Below are 21,672 nucleotides of genomic sequence, written 5' to 3'. Positions count from 1 at the left end.
AAAATGAAAACACTCACATGCTTAATGCTTAAATTCTGAGAGCATCTCATATACTGCTGACAAGTCCTGCTATTTCAGCTGCTATGTAAAGTTAAATTCCTGTTTGAAATTGTAAAATTGTAAATAAGGTGGATGTATTACATATTGGCCTGGAGACAATAGCATATTGGTGTGAGCAAAATTACATTTTTGTCAACATGACAACTGCCAAGGCATGAACAAGGAGATTGTCATAAACTGCCAAGATTCTCACGAAGCACTGCAGAGTCACACTCCTTGGTCTCTATTTAATTGCAAATCTAAAATTCCCAACAGTCATGCAAATAATCTACTAATTCGGGCAGAAATTTACAAGAAGATGCTCTACAGATGAACTAAACATTGATCTACTCGCAGTTTACTACAAAGCCTGGTGTGGTGAAAATGTCAAACATACCTGTTTGAAGTATTTCAGTGAGTACTGGTACATGGGGTCAATCTCCGATAAGCTGGCTATAACGAAATACATCACGGAGCCACGAGCAGCCACAGGACGATATTTCTCACGAGCCGTATTTATCATCTCCTCTGTTGCCTCGGCTTCTTTCAGTCGTGTTTTAATTGCTCCTGAAGTAACCTGTGATGAAAAAAACCCAATGTTTTCATGATACTTGTCACGACGTTAAGATTACTTAGCTGGAACAACTGAAAATAACGCAGCATATTTTAAGAAAAATTAGCTCACGAAACAATTTTTGGAGGTAAACATGCCTCCATTCACGTATAAAATAAATAAAAAACGGCATGTACCAGTGACCTTTTGCTCAAACATATACTCTGTAAAATTGTAAAGCTCACACGCAATTGCATGCAATTCACAAAGTGACACATGCACCAAACGAATCTTACCAACAGCTCTGTGCAGTGCAATAACCATGAAGCCTCACACTCAAGGTACAAAGGCAAACAAAAATGTTAAAGCTCATTACATTGGTTTATAGATACATCTGTTTAAAATAAAACAAATGGAATGATCTATACTTTATACGGGGTGTTTTGTGATCATTTACTAGAACGTCACTTTTCATTATTAAGTTCAGTTTTCCAAAAGCATTCCAGCCCTGCTTTCATTTGCCTTGTTATTTGAGGACTTCTTTGGAGTGCTTTTGAAAAAAAGGATCATGATAATGAGAATCAACATATATCAATATGCCTGAGAGAGAACGCTTTTAAAAACGGTGCATATTACCTGCAATGACATGAGCAGAAAAAACGTGGAGATTGATTCAGAAAAAAAAAAGGAAAGTGCAAAAGGAAACACGAAGTGATATGCATCGACAGATAAAGGAATACAGAGATTAGAAAACGTATTACAGCTTACAGACAGAATGTTAAAAGAGTAAATGGACTTTTGCAGGACACATCACTAGAAGGAATGATGGCCCAGTGGACAAGGCTAATGACGGAGTGGCAGCCAAGGGAGGGAATGTACCCAAGAGGACATCCACTTTGCAGATGGAGTGGTCAAATAATTTCTTTGTGCAGGTGCTAGATGCATTTTTACATTGCAATGCCATCAGAGAAGGTGACTGCTTGAGGGGGAAATCATCCAGTAGCACATTTAGATAAAATATAATCGAAAATAATGAGTGCCAGATTAATTTCTGAGTAGAACCTCGTATACAGCAAAGCATAAGATCAAACCAATTCGCATTCTAATAAACGACTCAAGCCGTCTTTGGCAGAATCACGTCAATGTCTGTATTGTGTTCATCTGTACGTATACATGTCAATATCTGTATTGTGTTCATCTGTACGTATACATGTTTAAGTAAAAAAAAAATGTTATTATTTTTTATCAAATATATAGTCTGCCTTCAAATGTCTGAGCAAACAGCAAGGTTGAGTCATAGAGCACAATTGTCATGCACCAATGCCGTACCTTGGACTCTTGCAGTGTCTTGATGAGCTCCTCGTTATCCAGGATATTTCCTTCCGACGTAAACAGCAACTTGAGAATGCGATCTTCAATGACCTTCAGCTGATTTTTGTCTGCATTGATGCGTACAATTAACGCATTCCGCTGCTCCTCCAGCTCTGGCTTTTCAAGCCTCACCACGTCACTAAAATGAATAAATAACATCTTATCAGTGTTTTTTTATATATCGTACAATAGGTATTCTCCACATTTGTGAAACCTGTTCTGCATCTGTTTTTGGATTTAAACAATGGTGACCTTTCGGCATACAAGCACGCACGAATGCATTCTACCCTTGTGTTAGAATACACCAACACACAAACACTAATGTTTTCGTATAAATGCGTATATGCATCACCATTATCATAATAAATTATATTAACTATCCACATATAGAATGTAAATACGCTAACATAAAATATGCAATTCTTATTTTCAATGTAAATATTAACCTTTAAATATTTTGGTACAGCACCAGGGCTCACAATAAAATTAGAATTACTACTTGTCTATGCATATACCTTGCCATGCAGCTATACTGCACATGCATTTCTGTCAGCTGTCAACAGATTAAAAAAAAACTGTAATGCATGGGTCTGTATTAACGGACCGTGGGGTAATATGACATTGCTTCATTCCCTTAGAAATGATTGTACTGCATAAGCCAATGGATGAGGAAAAAATCCCTAAAAAGGGGAGTCAGCCTCAACAGTCTATTGCACAATATAATCCTGCTGAAAGGAAACAGAACAAAAGAAGTCCCGAAACATGTTTGTTCAACGGTGTTGTGTGATAACAAGCATTAAAACCCGGTCATTTAAATAATTACATTGACATCAATTATGCATAAATGCTGGGATGTGCAGATACTTCTCATGAACCTAATAATGACCCTCACATTTTCTTTACATCTAAATCTACATATCCATTACTGGCGCCCTTATCTTATTAATTCAAAACTAGCATATCATTATATTCTTTGGGTCTTTCAGTACATTAGTATTCATGACTAATGATATGCTAAATCTTGACTTAAAGCTTTAGTGACTGCAGTAATTCATATTTTTTGGGTCTTTCGGTAAAGTGACGTACATAGGTTAAAAAAACTAAAAAAAAACTACGACGTTTCGATTGCAACACAAGACCCAACTAATATGAATTCCTGCAGTCACGAAAGCTTTAAGTCAAGATTTAGCATATCATTAGTCATGAATACTAATGTATATTTGTGCTTTGCAGAGCCATTATGCGTGCAGATTTAGTACAGAACCATTGCAACATGAAGAATGTTAACAGCCTTTATATAGATATTTACCTGAGCAGCTGATCTTCCAATCCAGATTTTGTCACGGTAAAATTAATTATCGTCACTTTAATGCACACCTAAGCAAACAGGCAAACATTTCAGTTTAATCACATACAAGCACATCTCTACCTTCAATGCTTGCAGATGCAATGTTATTAATGACTGGTGTGATGTAAAAGATTAAATGTACATCATGTACAATATCAAGCGTCACCATACTTATTTAGTGTCTAGTTAATATTTTTTTGAAGTAATGGACTTTGATTGTAAACATATTGCTCTTACCTCAGGAAGATAGTGAGGATTTGCCATCTTAGTTGTCATGTAAAACCGGAAATTCTTGTCATAGTCCACGTCTGAGTCACCAAGCCTTATTAAGAGGCGGCCTCCAGACACGAATGTCTGCTTTAGCAAAATAGGTTCCAGAGCAGGATCCAGTGTCTCTTTGAGCTGTACATGACAAGAATATGTTACGAAATGAATAAAACCCTCAAATGGCATATATGAGAATTCCGTATAAATTAGACTTCCTTAACTTTTACTCTTCTACTTTTTATAATGCCCGAAGTCAAAGTCAAAAAGGAGAAATCTCACAAGTGCATTCCTAATTATGATTTTTGAATGAACCAACCCTGGCTGTGCTTCCAAATGTATAAAATAACGAAGACCACATATATATAGGCCCATATGAAAATACACATTCGATCAGTGACTGAATACTTCAGTTACCTCTTCAAGTAAGACAGGCATGCCAAGTCTAATTGCGTTTTCTAGTGTGCGAAGGAAGTTTCCATCTGTCAATTTAATAATTTTCAAACCATTTTTCATCTCTTTGTTTCGAATCCATCGATTTGCCTGTAATGGGAAAGTACACCATTAACAGTTGCATCACTCAGCAGATAAAATACATGGAGAGAGTTTCATGTAATAACATACTGCAAGATTCGGTGAATGTTAGCATATGAATAAAAGCTTCCACTTGTAATGCTGTAGACACTTAAAATAGAGAGAAAACAACTTTCATATATAATTGATAACAAGCTAGATTTCACCGTATTAAATATATAAATGGTCGAATCGTATTGTTCTTCTTACAGTTGTTCATACTTATGATAAATTCCAACATCTATATTTTATGACTTACAAGAGCCATCTTATTCAGGAACAAACTCCATAAATAAAAATGCAATTGTTCTAATAATACACTTTAACATCCACGTAATTATATTCTTGGTTCTTTCGGTAAAGTCACATAGAAGGGAAATAATAAAAAAGTTGTATTTTTATTTTATTATTTCCCTTCTACGTGACTTTACCGAAAGAACCAAGAAAATTAATCCCTGCAGTTACGAAAGCTTTAAATCGAAAAATAAAATCTACATAATTCTTTTTTTTAAGCTGTGGGAAAAAATGGTTAGGTACATTTTATGCAAGAGTAAATAAAATATAAAATTCTCTAATATTACACTTGTATGGATAATTCAGTGCATAAACACTCAAAAATATAATATGGACAATATTCAATAATCAACAATTTACATAAAAAAACAAAAGCATAATTTTACAAATGTTAACGAAGCTGTCGCGAGTGATATCATTTTTATTTTTACTATGAAATATGCCATTTTAGGGGTGTTTTCCCAGACATTTTGACGACAACATTTATTTACTTGGTCCTGTGGATCTATCATAAGGGGCCAGCGCCGGCCACGGGTGACGAGAATTCCATTTTCGGTAGAAACTGTGTCCCGGGGAAGCCCGTCCGTATTCCATTGTCGAATTTCAAAGGGGTCGCCCAGAATGCCGATGAGGCTGAAGTTGGCATTGATGGGAATGCCCAGCTCTTGGCAGCGACTGATCCACCGATCAATGAGCTGAATGAACAAAGCAGCGATAAAAAGAAGAGGTAAAAGATGTAAGTATAATTAATATTTGCAATCACTTAGAAATGTTGCGTAACAATGATAGATAAGGCTGTGTGTTGAGCTTTTATTCTTTCAGGATTTCAAGTGGAATGCTCAAAATCTTACATCCTACAACATAGAAAGGTGATTTTGCAGTTATAATTAAATATGAAAATTAAGAACAAATTGTATTGGAATTATAAGATATTGATACATTTACACCCTTGCGACACCCTATTAATACATGATATGTGAAATTGGCACATACAACAATGTGGCATGAATGCTGAAAGTGTGTCTTACCATTTGGCGATAGTGTGAAGTGAATGCCCCATAATAAGCCACACAAGCTGATGCAATAAACACATTTCCAATGACGTTGTTTATCTCCACTTGAAACTGAGCGACGCTTTCCTGCCAGCGGATCTGCTCGTCGCCCAATGCTGAGGTCAACTTTCCAGCACGAGACATCCGTGCTTGCGTAAGGGCCATGTTCTTAGCTAATCAAGGAAGGAAAAAAGGACAGACAAAAGTTAGCACTTGCAGAAATGATTCGACCCGTGTGGTTTCAAAAGCATCCGTGTACCTTCACGCATTTTTCAAGAATCATAGCATTTAATTCATATTTATTTCTGCAGGAGAAAGAAGGGCTGTCGGCATATCAAGGTTCATTCTCTTGATGTTTTGTCAATTTTTACACTGCGGTGCACACAATAACAGGTTGAGCCTTCCATCAACATCATGATGCTATCAAGATGAGGAAGGCAACCACCGAATGCACTTTAAAATAATTATATTGAATGACTACTGACTGCTGTCTATGTAAACGATTACAGTATACCGCAGACGATATATTTTTTTATTGTAATCCTCTATTAATATTCACGTAATCTCTTGTTGACAAATACTTTTTCATTAAATGCTGTGCTTTTTAATTGTTTGACTGAAAGCCAACAGCCATGTACAATTATACATTTTGAAGTGTATAACTATTCACGACGTGTGACTTCTTATTTTATTTTTAAATGAAAGGCAAAGGCTACATTACAAAAATGTAAGTGACCAGTTATAGACCAAATAAATGTTGATTTTCCAAAATCTTATAAACATGCATTTTCATTCATGATATATTTCGGTGATCTAGTCTTGACATTTGCTTCTGATAAATTATAAGAACAGTTTATCTCAGAAATTGAAAACAAAAACAGTAATCACTCTATGGCACGATTGCTCAACATCATTATCCTTATGTTCTGTTCTATGCACTGATACAACATGAATGCTTTCTCATGCAGGCGCCATCTCTCACGGTCCTCCAATGCTACAATCCATCTCACTCGTGCACGCAAGTTGATCTCATTACTCCATCTCCGGGGTGTTCCACCTCCTGGATGTGTTGGCTCTATGGCTGCCATTTTCTCACCAGTCTCACCTGATTGGTCATCATCCCTTCTAACCTTTATTTTTCCCGTTAAATTATGAAAACAAATTTACTAATATCTCTGCGAATAGGTTTGGACTACTCTTCTGAGTTGTATTTTGTTACCTTCTACATATAACATCAGTGTAGCTATTTCCTTATGTATTAATGGCTGTGATGATTTCTATATATATTTGTTATTTTCATGTGGTTAATCTCTGAAATGTTCACTTCATGATTGATTAAATTTGCCACTGTTTAAATGTATGGCTTTCTTTCCTTTTCTCCTCACCTCACTGAATCTATGTCCCAAATTATTTCTCCCAGTTACTTGATCCAGTTCTATAAGATTTGATATTCTAGAGAGAATCTGCACGTTGTAGATAGATAACAATGTTACAACTCAGGTGAGCTGTTTGTACCTAGTGATCCTAACCATGTCCTACTCCTTCCCCTTCCCAGCCAACACAATAACTGCTAGTTCCAGAACTGCTGGGGTTTGAGGACCACGATTTAATACATCGGTCATTGGGAATCTGAGAACATACTTCACCATGGTAGCAGTCCCCAATGACAGTTTACTACAGTGCTCTACAAAATGTAGAGATTTAAATAAAATAAATGTACCTAAAATTACAAAATATTATTACATACAATTTTTTAATAAACTTCAACTTATATTTTCATAAATTTCAATAATTCTTCGTTTATATAGATACTGCACAATTAAATGTATCCCATACAATTATCCCATTGATTCATTTTAATTCACGGTCAGTATTATTGAACTGCGAAGTACAATATTATGGCGTTTTTGTGCCATCACAATGACATACCAAGGCTTTCCTTCTCAGCCACACTCATGTCAAACTGATCCTGGAGGGCACCAATCTGGTCCTCCACCTGTTTCAGCCGCCTCTGCTTGTCATTCAGCATTGCCATGGTAGCATCCAACTCAGCCTGCACGCAAATAAAGGAGGAAATAACCTTTGACCTTAACACATAGTGGGAAAATAATTCCCATGGCCCGTCGGTCATGACCGCGTAACAAATAGAGATGGGCAAAAACTATTCTAGTGTATGTGGTTTTTCTGGATGTTCAAAAATTAACACTGTACATTCCATTTGATATTTCACACTTCAATTCTTAAATAAATAACTTAGAAAAATAATTATATTCAGCAGCTCCTGACTGCACTATTATTTGATTGGAAAAACTGGACACAATTAATCAGTGTCATTCGATTGAATAGCACAATATGCAGTTATTAACATTTTCACTTGCACTTCAGAGGAAAGTTTAAGAGATTATTAGCATTTTGATTTAAAGCTTTCGTGACTGCAGGGATTCCTATTCTTGGTTCTTTCGGTAAAGTCACGTAGAAGGGAAATAATAAAATAATATAAATATAAAACAATAAAAATTCTCACGACGTTTCGACTGCAACACAAGCAATCATCATCAGGTGTGAAATCCACACCTGATGATGATTCCCTTCTACGTGACTTTATCGAAAGAACCAAGAATATAGATTATTAGCAGTTCATTTTAAAAAGATTACAGGATATAGCATACTTTAGTTAAAATGCTTCATTATCATTAACATTATCCTTCATAACATAAAAATATATATAATCTGAAATAATGTGGTTAATTTTCTTTAAAAATATCAATGCTATAATACTTACGAATTATTGCATGTAATTTGGATTTGGACTTCATTATTACATTTAATTTATAAAAAAAAAAACACAATTTTACATTAATCACGTATTAATATCCAAGTACAGTACCAGTGTAGCTCATTTGTGCATCTTATAACCAAAGAGAAAAATTCATGAATATTGTAGTAATAATACTACCAAATAAAAGCACGTTTGTATTAGCATTGGAGTATTCTGTGCATTTTATAGTAAACATAACGATAATTGGTGTGTTGGAGCAGAATAAGATGAGTATATTCACAAGTGAGGCTGGAGTGCCTTAACCCTTAGCTGTATGCAAATGAATACAATGTCAGTATTTTCTATCCACTCTCTTTCCATGGCTAAACATTTTAATAAGTGATCTCATATAATGATGTGCTGCCAATTACGACTCAACTAACACATGCATATAGTGCACATCACATATGTTAATGTTTCTTTAAATATTCACACAGAAAATGCACAGCCACATTTATGCATTTCTTTGTATCATATTTGTGGGAGAATAAATAACAAAGGTAAAGGCCAATTGGAATCCATAGAAACTAGGACTCAATTTTACAATATTTTGTTCAATCATAGCATACAAAACACCATACTGACAGAATGGTTATTCTCGGCAGAAAAGAAAATAGGGCATTCACTTTCTCCACCAAATTAACCTTCATTTCATATTGTTACATGTTATTAAGCTTGTATACCCAGGGTAGCCTCGTTGAGACTCAAAACTCATTTTCAGCCAAGTTTTATTTTTGCAATAGGGGCAATGTTGCTATGCGTAATCCTAATTGAGTAATTTCTAGTAATTATTTTAAAGCTTTGGGATGTTTGGTCAAAACCAGTTATAATGTCTGCTTAGGGAGTCATGGAAGGAAACTGGAGAACCTGTAGAAAATCCATACAAACTCCACGCAGAAAATATCCCCAGTCGAGAATTGAATGCAGGCCCTTCTTCCTGTGAGGCATAACTAGCACTGCACGAATCTGCCACCCATGTAAGTCTGTGTACATGTTTCGTACATGTTAAATACAATAATGACATATCATTTTTATTGTCTTTATAAGAGGTCAACTGTGGGCATTTCTACTCCCAGGCACCAAAGATTCCCAGGCATGGTTTGCAACTAAGCCATCAGGTGCACCCATTATAAGCTATATATATATATCAATAAAAGGGCATTCAAAGTTAATGTATGGCCAGAAATTAATCTATTTGTATTTTCAAAGTATATACATCGAATAATAAAATGTCTCTCTTTTGCATGCAGGATTTGACTTTGCATGGTCGTTGCTAAGCAACCTGCTGTCTGAAAGTCATTGCTTAATATAAATGGGATACATGGAAATGTAATTTATTATTTTAGTATGATTTTAATATATATTTACATAATTGCAGTTCCGTCATTTCAATTTCATTCTTCTCTGAAATGCAGGAAACTGAAGCCTCCCATTGTCAAAAGTGAGCAAAGCGTAATAAAGCTGTTTCAACCAAAAAAGAACATTAAGGTCACACAAATTTGTTCTGCTGACATAAATAATTCTGCAGACGTTTCACTATTAACCATGGTGTAACATTCCGTTGCAACAAAACAAATTCTTGTTTTAAGTTGATTACCAACTTTACCTGTTAATACACCTTTAAAAAACCATGATCGATGACGTATCGAATATAATTTCCCCCTTGCTTTTCAAGATGTCAATGTTATCATATTCTGATGTTCGCACATGTATATTTGGGCAATATACAGGACTATCTGTGATATTCCAGTGTGAACATGTTACAGCACGGGTACCCACCTGTGCAGTAGCCAGTCTCTGCCTCTTGGGCCCAACGTCCTTTAGCACACGTGAGTAAAGGTCCATTGCCCTCACCCACATGCACATGGACTTGCAGGCCTTTGAAACCCTCTCCACCTTTTCTGGAACAAAATCTTTATTATTTATGTAGACCTTCAACTTGTGAATGACATCTTCACTTATATTTTCCTTGTCATAATCCATGAGCCGCTTCAGGAAGTTTGAGTCACCCAGCAATTGCTTGGCAGAGGCCCAGTCAGGCCTGTTCCATTTAAATACATACACACATTAAAGTTAAGCATTCATAATTTATGAGCTTGCAATTTTATTTCATTACATGTACTGCAATTTCAATTTTAACAGTGTAAAATGTGTGTTCACAAGATCACGTTAAACATTACATAATTAAGGATACATCAGTTTAAAAAACAATCACTTCCACAATGCACATTGTGCTTTCATAATGCAATAACATGCGTTTAAAATTGCATATAAAAACATAGTTAATTAATTGATTTCAGATATAAATTCACCAAAGTACATCTTGCTTCATGAAATGTCAATATCCAACATAATCAAATGTTGTATTCAACAAGCGTAGTAATCGCAACACGTGTGTGCTTCGAATTCAGCCATGTGTGCCAGCCATGTGTCACGTACTTTTTGCTAAGAACGATACAGATGGCCTCCATGACGGTCCTGACGCCTTCGGGCGGGTTGGTGAAGACACGCACCTCCGAGATGTCGGATCTGTCCAGTGAGTCGAGTGCCTTGTTGGCGGCCTGCAGAGCTGGGAGTGCCTCATCCAGGTCACGTTGGGCATCTGCTGCCATCGCCTGGGTCTCCTCAGCCTTCACCTTTGCTACCGCCTCGTCCTCCATCACCACCCGACGCACCTGTATCCAGGGAAGCGTTTGTTAGAGGGGCCCACCATTTGTTACACTGACTTCACCGTTTCTACTCCAAAACAGCACTAAAATGCATCACGAAAAAAAGATATAGTTTTTCAAAGCTCATGCATGTCAAACAAAATAGTACTTAAACACAAACATTTGGTAATAAATATGGTTAGCTGCTATTAGACTACAACATTTGAAAATATATAGATTCATAATAGTATTGTTACTCTGAGAAACAATGATATTAAGCATGTTTAATGCACAGTTGCTTTTATCACCAAAAACATCAGACAAGAATGCTCTTCTACGACTTTTGGATCTATGCACTTGCCCATAATAGCTTGAATTTGTATTACCAACTGTGCATCACCATAACCACGTGGATTAATGGTTGCATTACCATTCTAATATGGGCTAAGCCACATTTACCCCATGCTACTGGCTTATGAGTCATTAAAGTAATATGAATAATCCTGTAGCGACTGGAATGGAGAGTAAGCCATGCAAATTCCAATCCAATTAAAGCCACAATTATCTTATGCACAACATTCATGGCAATCTTTGTCTTTTCGAAGTAAATGGGTAATAAAAAAAACTAATTGCACATTTTTTTAAACAAATAAGATAGAATATAATGTGCCTGACAATATGAAACCAACATTTTTTGTCACAATATTATATTTGTAACCCATACATCTAGAAGTAAAAGTACACTATCAATGCATGCAGCATATTGTACACCTGTGGGTGAATGAAACTGTGATTTAAAATGAGGCCCAATAGTTGTGTGGCCAGCAGTCCAATGCTCCACTGAGCTAATGCTCTCTGCATACTGACGAGGATACATGTGTTTACAAAGAGGATTCACATGGCCTTGACCAAAAGTACAGTATTGAACATCACCAACAGGGAACTGCAATAGAACACAAGCCATAGTCCCAAACGCTATCAAGTGTTTTGGAGTACAGATGTATTATTTGCCATGCAACCAAATGTGGATAATTACACTTCCTATAAAATGTAAGGGTTTTCGTAATTTCATATAATTATGTCATGTTGATTCCCTAAGGTAAATACGTGTATTTGTCCTAGACACCATAACGCAGATTTACAATTTGTGAACAACTTTCATTGAACAGTCACAAAGGTGGGAATGCATATTTGAGAACATGTAGCTATGTATGTTGAACTTTTCGCACTGCACGTAGCCAACCATGCTAATCGGAGGTGTGAGGGAAAGACAACTAAACACTAAGAACAGTTCTAAAGAAATTAACTAATTACATATATTGCACAACACATATTGAGGATACCAAATACTGAGACACATTCAAATTGTTGCGATATAATTATCCTAAATTATATAATGTTCCTAAATCCAAGGTTATACCTATTTTAAAAAACATGAACATTTTATTTAGCAAATAATTAGTAAAAACTACTGAGTGTGTAAAAACGTTTATTTTGTGTTCGATATTTATTTTTATTTTTGTTACAGTTGCTGGGCAAAGGCCCAACATGTCCAAGAACAAACAGGACTATTACATATGTTATAGCTCAGAGTTAAAACTTGAATTCAATTCAGGAAGGTTACAAGAGCTTTGGAAAATAGCCGATAGGAGGGAATTCCAAAGTTTGAGCAGTGCGAGGGAAGAAGCAGAAAAATAAATGTCTTGCATGTAAAGTGGTCTAGCTGTAATGAAGCCTACTATGCAGTGATATGCTGTGTCAACCAGTAAAGGATGTTAACCTGATCAGCATTCTCCTGGTCTGTAGCAAGCCTTTCCATCAAGGCTTCCACATCTTCTGACTTCTGCTTGAGCACGGGCTCCAGGGCTGACAGCTCCAACTGCAGCTTGTCCACAAGCTCGTTGGTTTCCAGCAGTTTTGTCAGGCCATTCTTTATGCGATCTCTTGACTTGAGGGAGAAAAGTCACAACTAATTGCCGATTCTGTTACTCATGTCAAACAATTGTCTTCTTATTCGGTTACTGTTGGAAACACCTTTTTGAAGCCAAATCAGTGGATTGCTTTTATAGCTTAGTTTGTGCAGTCGTTTATACTGTACATCTCCTCGAATTTGACATCGGCATTTTTAGTGATACTCAATTTTTGAAGATGTTATCAATAAATGGTAAACAATAAATGCTTTTACCTAAATGAGATGCCTGGAGTGTGTGTTCATGTGAACAATTCTGTGCTACAAGTATCATTTATTTGGTTTCTTTTTATAACTGAAGAGTGATGACTTGCTATTTCTCAGCATCGAGCAAAACCTTCCATATAGTTCAAGACAAATAATTTGTTCAGTTCAATTCATGATCATTGCAATAGGTTGATAACAATTGATAACATAGATATTTTCTTAAAGCAATTGGAAAGTCCAAAAGGGCTAAGCATTGGTTTAAAAGTAATAATGAAGGTACTTTACAAGAAAATATACCAATTGTTTATACAACAAAGGCAGGACAAATAATTGAGTCCATTGCTTACATTTGTGAGCTGACTCCGTTTTTCTCCCAGCATGCTGAGGTAGAGGTTTATGAGCTCCAAGTAGGATGTCGGGGTAGTGTAGTAGCGCCGACGCAACTCGGCATAGTAATGCTCAGCAAATTCTGTGACACTCATGTGTATCTCTACACACATCTCAGACAAATTCTCCTTCAGCTCATCGCTACCCAAATCCACGGGGGTGAAGAACGTTTTGGAGACTGAGAGCAGTGCCTCTCGTGGCCACTGTGGATAAGAAAAATAACAATAATGTCGATGAAACGAGTACATTGAAATTATCATTTGTGGTGTACATTTTAAATATCTTTAAGTATTTGTAAATTGTCACTAAGAGTAAATAACACAATCTAAAATAATAAACATATTAATATAATGCATTAAAAGTTTTTTTTACTGAAATCTGTGCTTTTCCACAGTCCATCTTATTTCATGATTGTCAATACACTCAGTGCAAATGTAAACAAGCTAATGATGCATTAGGCACACGTCTTGCTTGAAAAACATTCCGGAGGACTGCAGATAGAAAAGCACTGTGTTGCAATATAATAGTGGCTGTCCATGTTCTTCAATAACCGGACAACGAATGAATGTTACGCACCTGGACAAACCAGTCGATGGTGCAACAATTGACAATGGATGGGAACATGCGACAGCGTGCTCTAAAAGCATCGCCTACGGGGCTCATGCAGAGCACAATGTGCAGCCTGGCTCTCACACGATTGATAAAAAACTGTAGCACCTGTGGATTTGGAGAAAGCATTAGAGTACGTAAGAAAGTATTTTGCATAGAGTACCATTGCATAACAAAACACTATCTCACGCTTTTAAGTTCGTATTGCACAACCAAAATAATATTTTCACACGGAGGGTTGGAGACAGTATCACGTAAGCGTGAACTATGTGTCACAATGAGTGCGACATGACTGCAAGCCAATATCTTGTGTCACTGGACTTTTGAGGTTAATTTTGGCTGACGGTGCCTCTGGTTATGCATAAACAACATGCATACTTCATCAATACTTTGTATTTTCATTCTATAATTTAGTCAGACTTGAATAGGCCACCTTTCGGATTGCACCATAATGGGCTACAAATTGCACACCAAAGAGTAATTATGCAGACGCTTGTTCTAAAATACCCTTGCATATTTCTAAGGCCCTCGGGGGTAATAAAAAAAGCTTCATACCCTTTACTGCAAAAAACACATCGCAAAGGACAAAATGGGAAAGCGATCGTCCATCCATATTCAGCTGCATCAAATCCTTCCAGCATTTATTAAAAAAAAACACTCCGTTTGCATACATACCCTTTCACTCAGTCTGTCTAGTTTACCTAACCCAAATATAATCAACACAATGGAATGATTGATAATGGGACAATGCAGCGAGTACAAATATTCGTCAAAACAAATACTGGATGCTTATAGGCAATGGTAATATTGCACACAAATAACCTTCTACCTTTGGGTTACTGTGAATGTATCCACCAACACTGACTGCAGAGGAAGTAGCTTATATATAAGTGGAGGTTTAATTGAGTGGACCCACAAAGGGCAAGGGAACTGGACAATGGGATACTGATTCAAACAACACCTGTGACACGTGTGCAGTTTGAGCGTACCTCATCTCGATTTCCCTCTGGAATGCCAGCCTCCTTGGCTTTGGGTCGTGTGGCTGCTAGTACTTTCTCAAGCTCATCCTTCTCAAAAAGGTTGGGCACCTCCCCAGAGTTCAGTATGTTGTTAATGTCTTCCAAAAACTCCTCAATTACAATCTGATACAGAACAACCAGTTTTTAACTAAGATAAAAAAAAATCTGCGTACACCTTGTTCAATGTCATACATCTAAACGTGTTTTAAATATGTAAAAACATGTTTAAATATAAATGTAATACTAATTGTAACAAATTTAAACCTAATGTAAACGTTGCGCTATTGAAAATTTTATCATGCCATTTCTAAAATAGAAATTGAAATACAGCAGCAAGAGATGATTATGTTGGAAATATTTATGCATTAAAAAGTATTCCCATTTCATTTTCACATTTTACACAAGATAATTTCTGTATTCTTCAGGAATGGTAAACTATGAATTTCTGTATGCCGTTTTTTGTTATTCCTCTCAGAAGGAAAGTTATTTGTTTAATTTTAGATCTTTAGCCTTCTGTGGAAAAAAATATATTATCATATACATAGAATGCTAAGGTTGAGTATAGCTTTCAATTCATGCTATGAATAGTTAAAATTTCCTGTTTATTGTCATAAAAGACCTAATACATTGTGAACCAGTGTAAATATATAATTGAAAATAATAAAAATATCACATTTGATGTTATCATTATTGAAGTCTCTCAAATCTTAAGATATGCAGCAGTGAAATATTTAATAAAATGTACAGATATAAAGGTTGAATGACATGAATTATGTTTGTGCAATGAGAAACATAATTGTGCATCAGTGTATAGATTACATCCCTATCTTATGTGAATTTCCCAGAATGTTTAATCGAAGACACTGGATCAATTGCCAGGTTGATAATTTAATTAACTACAGGAGTCAATAACAATTGTTAAAATAAATATACCTAAAGCAAGGCTGTTATAGTAAGCTCTATTCATGTCAATTCCTAGAGGATGTAAATATCAACAAAAACATTGGAACAGTCTGGCTTAAGGCTTTGTTGTGTATTCCAAGCGTTCACATTTTGTAGGCATCATTAACATTTTTACTCATGCCACATGAAATAAATATTACCACAGCAGCTGCACAAATGTTAATATTTCACAAACTAAATGACTTACATAAATGTTGATTTAAAGCTTTCGTGACTGCAGGGATTCATATTCTTGGTTATTTCGGTAAAGTCACGTAGAAGGGAAATAATAAAATCATAAAAATATTTTATTGTTTAATATTTTTATTATTTTATTATTTCCCTTCTACGTGACTTTACCGAAAGAACCAAGAATATATTACATAAATGTGTTTAACGTTTTACATATAATCTTTATCAGGCCGGACTTTTGATTACTCTCTGATGGAGCATGTTTGTGCACACACTGCACCTGCGTATCAGTGAAAAGGAAAACGGTGTCCTTGTCTTCAACGCCAGCAATGGTGTACAATTTGCGCAGGTCCTCGTGGAACGTGTCATAACTGTAACCTCGGCTGAGTTCAATTTGAAAGCAACGGTAACCGCACATGTGGCAGGCAAGACGTGTGAGAGACTGCTTTCCGGTACCGCCCACCCCGACCAGCAAAGCATTTCCACGCTCTTGGCGAATCATACGTGTGATTCTGACATGGGGAACAGAATATAAGACGCTTGGTTATTTCACAAACCATGGAATACCCTGCAAAAAAAGTACCTTTGAAAAGAGGTATAAAAGCATTTGACATGAAGCACCAAACATCATTATCATCGTCATCACAATCCATGGGCAGATAGTCCATAGGTGTCCACTGCACGAAACATTATATGTAAAAAAACATTTTTTACAAATAATATTCACCGAGTAACATGCTCAATGGCATCTTGGAAAAAGACCAGTTTCATCTCCTTCGCAGAACTGAGGTTGTAGTCATCCAAATAATCTTGCAATACACCTTTCAGCTTTTCCACATCTGTGAGATCCTCGTAAACACGGTCAGCCCTCTCCACTCCAACCTGGTCAGATACAATTGCGCATTTTTGCAGTTACGATATAAGCAGTTGAAACATTACTAAAGGATCCCACTCTTTCATTCATAGAAAATACTCTGGTCATATTAATACCATGAAGTCAAACAAGATAAACTGCATGTCAGTCATGCAGTTCAGAGGGAACAAAAGACCACATTCACCCTTAATATGTTTCAGTTTCATTTATTAGGTATAACCCTGTGAGCCATGCGGCTCTTGACTCGGGTGCAACTGCAACAAACAAAAACATGAACAAGAAACATTTTTTACCTTCGTGACTTTACCGAAAGAACTAAGAGTATGACTACACACAACATAAAAATCCAGGAAAAAACAGCAGTCTTCCAGAAAAAACACCGTATTTCAACGCTGTGTGCAAAAATCCCAGTGGGATGCAAGTCAAACAATAACAACCATAAGACAATTTAGATTAAAGTTATCAGGCTAACTCTGCACTACAACAAACAAACATGGCTAAACCAAAACGTTTTCAAAATCACCAAAATAAAGCAATAAAAACAATGTAACGGTGATCATAGGAACTGTGATTCAAATTTAACAATAAACGATATACATAACATGTACAACCAAACTTTGCAGCCATAGCTGGTTGCATGAGTCACTCCATAACAGCAGGATTATCAGTATAAAACATTTTCAATACACCTTTAAAGATCAGCACACTATAATCAAAACTCAAGATCATACTTTGCAGCGGTCTTCCGGAACGATACATTTTATTTCAGGCCATTCTGAATAGCAGTGGCAGCTAGGGGTGTACAACTCCTCTAGAGCAGTTTTGAGTGAAGATCTCACAGGTAGTGATCCAAGTTGCAGTTTATTGGCGATAGCATTCCAGACTCTGGGGGCATCAATAGAAAAGGCCCTTCCTCCAGTATTTGTACGGCTATAAGGAATGTGAAGCTGGTAAATGAGTGAAGACCTTAGGTCACATTTGTTCTTCGAAACAGTGAGGAGATCCAGCAGGTAGTCTGCTGATTTTTTTGTAAGTACATTACGAATAAATAAGATCTGATGCACAAGCTGTCGATCATTAAGATAAGTTAACTTTGACCCAATGTAGAGATCGTAGTGGTGGGTCCTATATGGGCAGTTCAATGCAAATCTTAAGGCTGAGTGATACATTGAGTCAAGCTTCTTCAGTATAGTACATTGGGGCTGATTTATATACGATGTCAAAGTAATCAAGTAGAGGCAGTATGGTAGCTTTTATCAATTCCAAGCGGAACATGGGGGGAAGCAGTGCTTGTGTCGATACAGAAAACCAATTTTTTATTTTGTCTTTTTACCAATATAATCAATGTGATCTTGAAAATTCAGTCTTTGAATCAAAGATGACCCCAAGATACTTGTAACCACTGCCTGAGTTTAAAAGTATAATGATAATTTGTATGCCAACTGAGTACCTTCATGAAGTCTCCAAACAGGATGGGATGTTTAACAAAATACTCCGCTTCGACTTGAACTCCAAATTGTTTACCTTGGCAAAAAATACAACAAACCATCAATGAATGTCTCATTGATATTAATTTTCATGCGTATAAATGACAATGCTGCATTTGTACATTGCTGTTAATTATTTTTCATCACAGATAATTGAACATTTATGTGCTTTGTGTAGATTACTTACTTGCCATCTCTGCCAGCATGGTATTAAAATACTCCTTGTCTTCATTGTTGATAAGGCGATCATGGAAAACTCTCTGGCACTCATGGCAAAAGAGCCTGAAAATCTGATTTTGGTCACGAACAGTGCCTGAATCACACTGCAGAATCCCTGAAAAAAAAACATATTAACACTCATTCCAATTGTGATTAAAAATAAATTGTCATGCACACTTTTTAGGAAATGTTTTTTTTCATATTTTATTTAAAATACCAATGTGATAAAAATGAAGCTCTTACTCAAGAAAAACAGAAATGAATAATAAAATAAAACCGATGCCATGCATATAAAGGATTTATAGTGAAAAACTTTGTTTTTACGGGTTAATTTTTTAAAACATTGAGGACATTTAAGTAAATGTGATGAGCTACATGAAACACATTTAAGCTTAAAATTTTCACCACTGCGTTCAAAAGATATGTGAGCATAGGCAGTCGTGAATTGATGTAAAAAATAACTTCGGAGGGGACACACATTATAAAATAATAGCGGTCGTTAGCATGCTGCACTACAAACTCGGCAACCTCAGTGTGTTTCCTGGCCACGGCTAACACCAGTGGCAAGGGATATCTGAACCGATTCTAGACTCAGGACAACCCCAATGAGAGAATGGTATGGGGGCCTTCATCCAGAAATTGATTGACAAATGCTGTCACTTTATTGATATTTAAATACTAATTTACTTCCGCAAAGTTTTGACTTAACTTGATATTTTAAAAACATTTTCATTCATTTTTAATTTGTGTAGAGTACCGTGCGCCCACTTGTTCATGTGTACCATAATAACATGCAAATATAAAATAAATATGCGTTTACTTTTCCTAGTTAAATAATGCCACTTGCGTACCTTGCATGCATTTTGAAAGGTCTCTCAAATTAAATATGTAATGGGACTTGGCTGGGGTTGGCAGCAGGTCAGTGCTCATCCGACCATACATCTCAACAGCTGCTTCAACAATGTTTGTAGCCACCTGCTTGACTGCCGCAGGAAAATCTACCAAGAAGCCCGTTAGGATAGCCTGCAAAGATAACAGTGCATAATTAATAGGAACTAGAATTCATTCACTCAGGAATATCAAATGTGCAATCATAAGTTTGTATGCAAGTTCAAAATATATTATAAATGTATTACTTTCTGTCAAAGTTAAAGCTTACTATGTATTGAATTAAAAATAATATTTAGTATCGATAGATAATTTCCAGTTTTATTAAGATTACTAGTCACTGGAAAAACACAGAGAGGTACAGAGGTAATGCTCCAACAGAGATTATAAATCAATTTAATTCAAGTTCGATCACTGCCATACACATCATTGCATATTTCTTGATATAATAAAATAGCACATTAAAATTATATAACCTCAACTCCAGAAAAAAATGCAACTTAAAGCTTTCAATCTAAGTGCTTATGACAGTCCCTTTTTCTGAATGACCATCCCAACGTCAAATCATACATTCCTTCCTCAATATTTATTCATTATTAATACATCTTCTTTTGGTGATCCGCTGGCGGTGTACTTCTGACAAACCATTTCAATGCAATGGCCTGGGAATAACACTATTTCACTTGAACACTTCCTCTCCCTGATTCCATTTCACAGTCCCCAGTGCAAAGCCAGAAAACCCCAAAATCACACACTTCATCACAGTAGCTTCATCACATTCACTGAGACACCACACACCTTTCAAATCAACTCAGCATGTGTATACTGCACTCAGAATGAAATAATAGTGAAGATATCGCTTTTCCTCAATCGTTTTACTTTGTTGGTCTATCTTCCCAATGTATTCCAATCATGCCATCAAAGTCATGTCAGCAAAGGAAAAATCTCTTCAGAATTTTATGCAGAGCAGTGCACCCCGTGTTTCTTAAAATGGCCCATGAAAGCGTTTTTTGCAGAACTTCTGAAATATCCTTCAAGTGACCTTTGTATTATTTACCCAGTAGGGGGCACATTTAACCATATGTTCTGCGATGAGATATTTTTTTCTCATGACAGTCAAACAGATCATTTTAATTCTCAGATTTATAATTTTGCAAAGTCAAAACTAGGTTTAGTTATGTTTTTGTGTAGTCATTAGTGTCCAGGCTAAGACTTCGATTCGCTACACTTGAGAACCCAGTTTAATTATGGGTGGCTTCCCAGATTCCAACCCAGCATTCACAACAGTGCTGGCTCCATATTTTGAGTGTAGATCTGCTTAATGCAAAGTGTAATGGATTTCATAGCTCTTATACTCAGAGGATAATATATGTTTACTTGGAAGACAACGCAATAAATTGCCACATTGTAAAATTACGATAGATTTATGTAAAACAGGTAGCTTCAGAATCTTAAATAGGTTTTCAACTGTTTTTTAAAAGTTAGCATTTTTGTAGCAATATAAATTTCTATATCCTAGCACATGAATACAATTGTATAGCATTATAACAAAATTATTGAAATTCAATACCGTGGATTTCATTACACTTGTTTAGGTAATTGCCTTTCTTTATGTGTCATTGGTATGCACAAACATACACAATTGGTTCCATTGCATATAGCTGAATTATTTAATAATAAAAACCCCCTTGAGTGTCCTTAAATGTGGGTTAATGCAAATAAAAGGTATTTTCTTTTCTTTTATAATCACGATATCTATCAGTCGCCCAGCTTTGTCTTGGAAACAAAAATTTTAAACATATTTCTCAACTGTTTTTTTTTCATACAGCATATGAGTATTATTAACATAGGATAACTAAAACAATAGCTTTATATCTTTAAAAAGAACAAGCTAAATGTATAGCTGTTGTAAGCAACTT

At 36.0% G+C, this 21,672-nt stretch overlaps 1 protein-coding gene across 1 annotated transcript in view; it reads right to left on the bottom strand.

Annotated features, from left to right (window-relative positions):
• The window catches only part of DNAH6 (dynein axonemal heavy chain 6), an 81,693-nt gene that overhangs the window by 38,925 nt on the left and 21,096 nt on the right, over positions 1 to 21,672 (bottom strand). Inside the window, exons 42-60 of the mRNA XM_078592526.1 lie at positions 19,717 to 19,888; positions 18,834 to 18,980; positions 18,610 to 18,683; positions 17,013 to 17,167; positions 16,566 to 16,797; positions 15,122 to 15,274; positions 14,100 to 14,240; positions 13,484 to 13,726; positions 12,741 to 12,908; positions 10,752 to 10,987; positions 10,092 to 10,353; positions 7,424 to 7,547; positions 5,471 to 5,667; positions 4,934 to 5,137; positions 3,993 to 4,118; positions 3,549 to 3,713; positions 3,273 to 3,340; positions 1,922 to 2,102; positions 437 to 616 (exon numbers count right to left, since the gene is read on the bottom strand). Coding sequence (XP_078448652.1) covers positions 437 to 616; positions 1,922 to 2,102; positions 3,273 to 3,340; positions 3,549 to 3,713; positions 3,993 to 4,118; positions 4,934 to 5,137; positions 5,471 to 5,667; positions 7,424 to 7,547; positions 10,092 to 10,353; positions 10,752 to 10,987; positions 12,741 to 12,908; positions 13,484 to 13,726; positions 14,100 to 14,240; positions 15,122 to 15,274; positions 16,566 to 16,797; positions 17,013 to 17,167; positions 18,610 to 18,683; positions 18,834 to 18,980; positions 19,717 to 19,888 — 3,228 coding nt within the window. The remainder of the gene's footprint in view (positions 1 to 436; positions 617 to 1,921; positions 2,103 to 3,272; positions 3,341 to 3,548; positions 3,714 to 3,992; positions 4,119 to 4,933; positions 5,138 to 5,470; positions 5,668 to 7,423; positions 7,548 to 10,091; positions 10,354 to 10,751; positions 10,988 to 12,740; positions 12,909 to 13,483; positions 13,727 to 14,099; positions 14,241 to 15,121; positions 15,275 to 16,565; positions 16,798 to 17,012; positions 17,168 to 18,609; positions 18,684 to 18,833; positions 18,981 to 19,716; positions 19,889 to 21,672) is intronic.

This window comes from Lampetra planeri, chromosome 3 (genome assembly GCF_965212315.1).
Source record: "Lampetra planeri chromosome 3, kcLamPlan1.2.h2, whole genome shotgun sequence".
NCBI lineage: Eukaryota > Metazoa > Chordata > Hyperoartia > Petromyzontiformes > Petromyzontidae > Lampetra > Lampetra planeri.
Note: the sequence above shows the minus strand (reverse complement) of the source record. Positions and strands in the feature narration are given on the sequence as shown.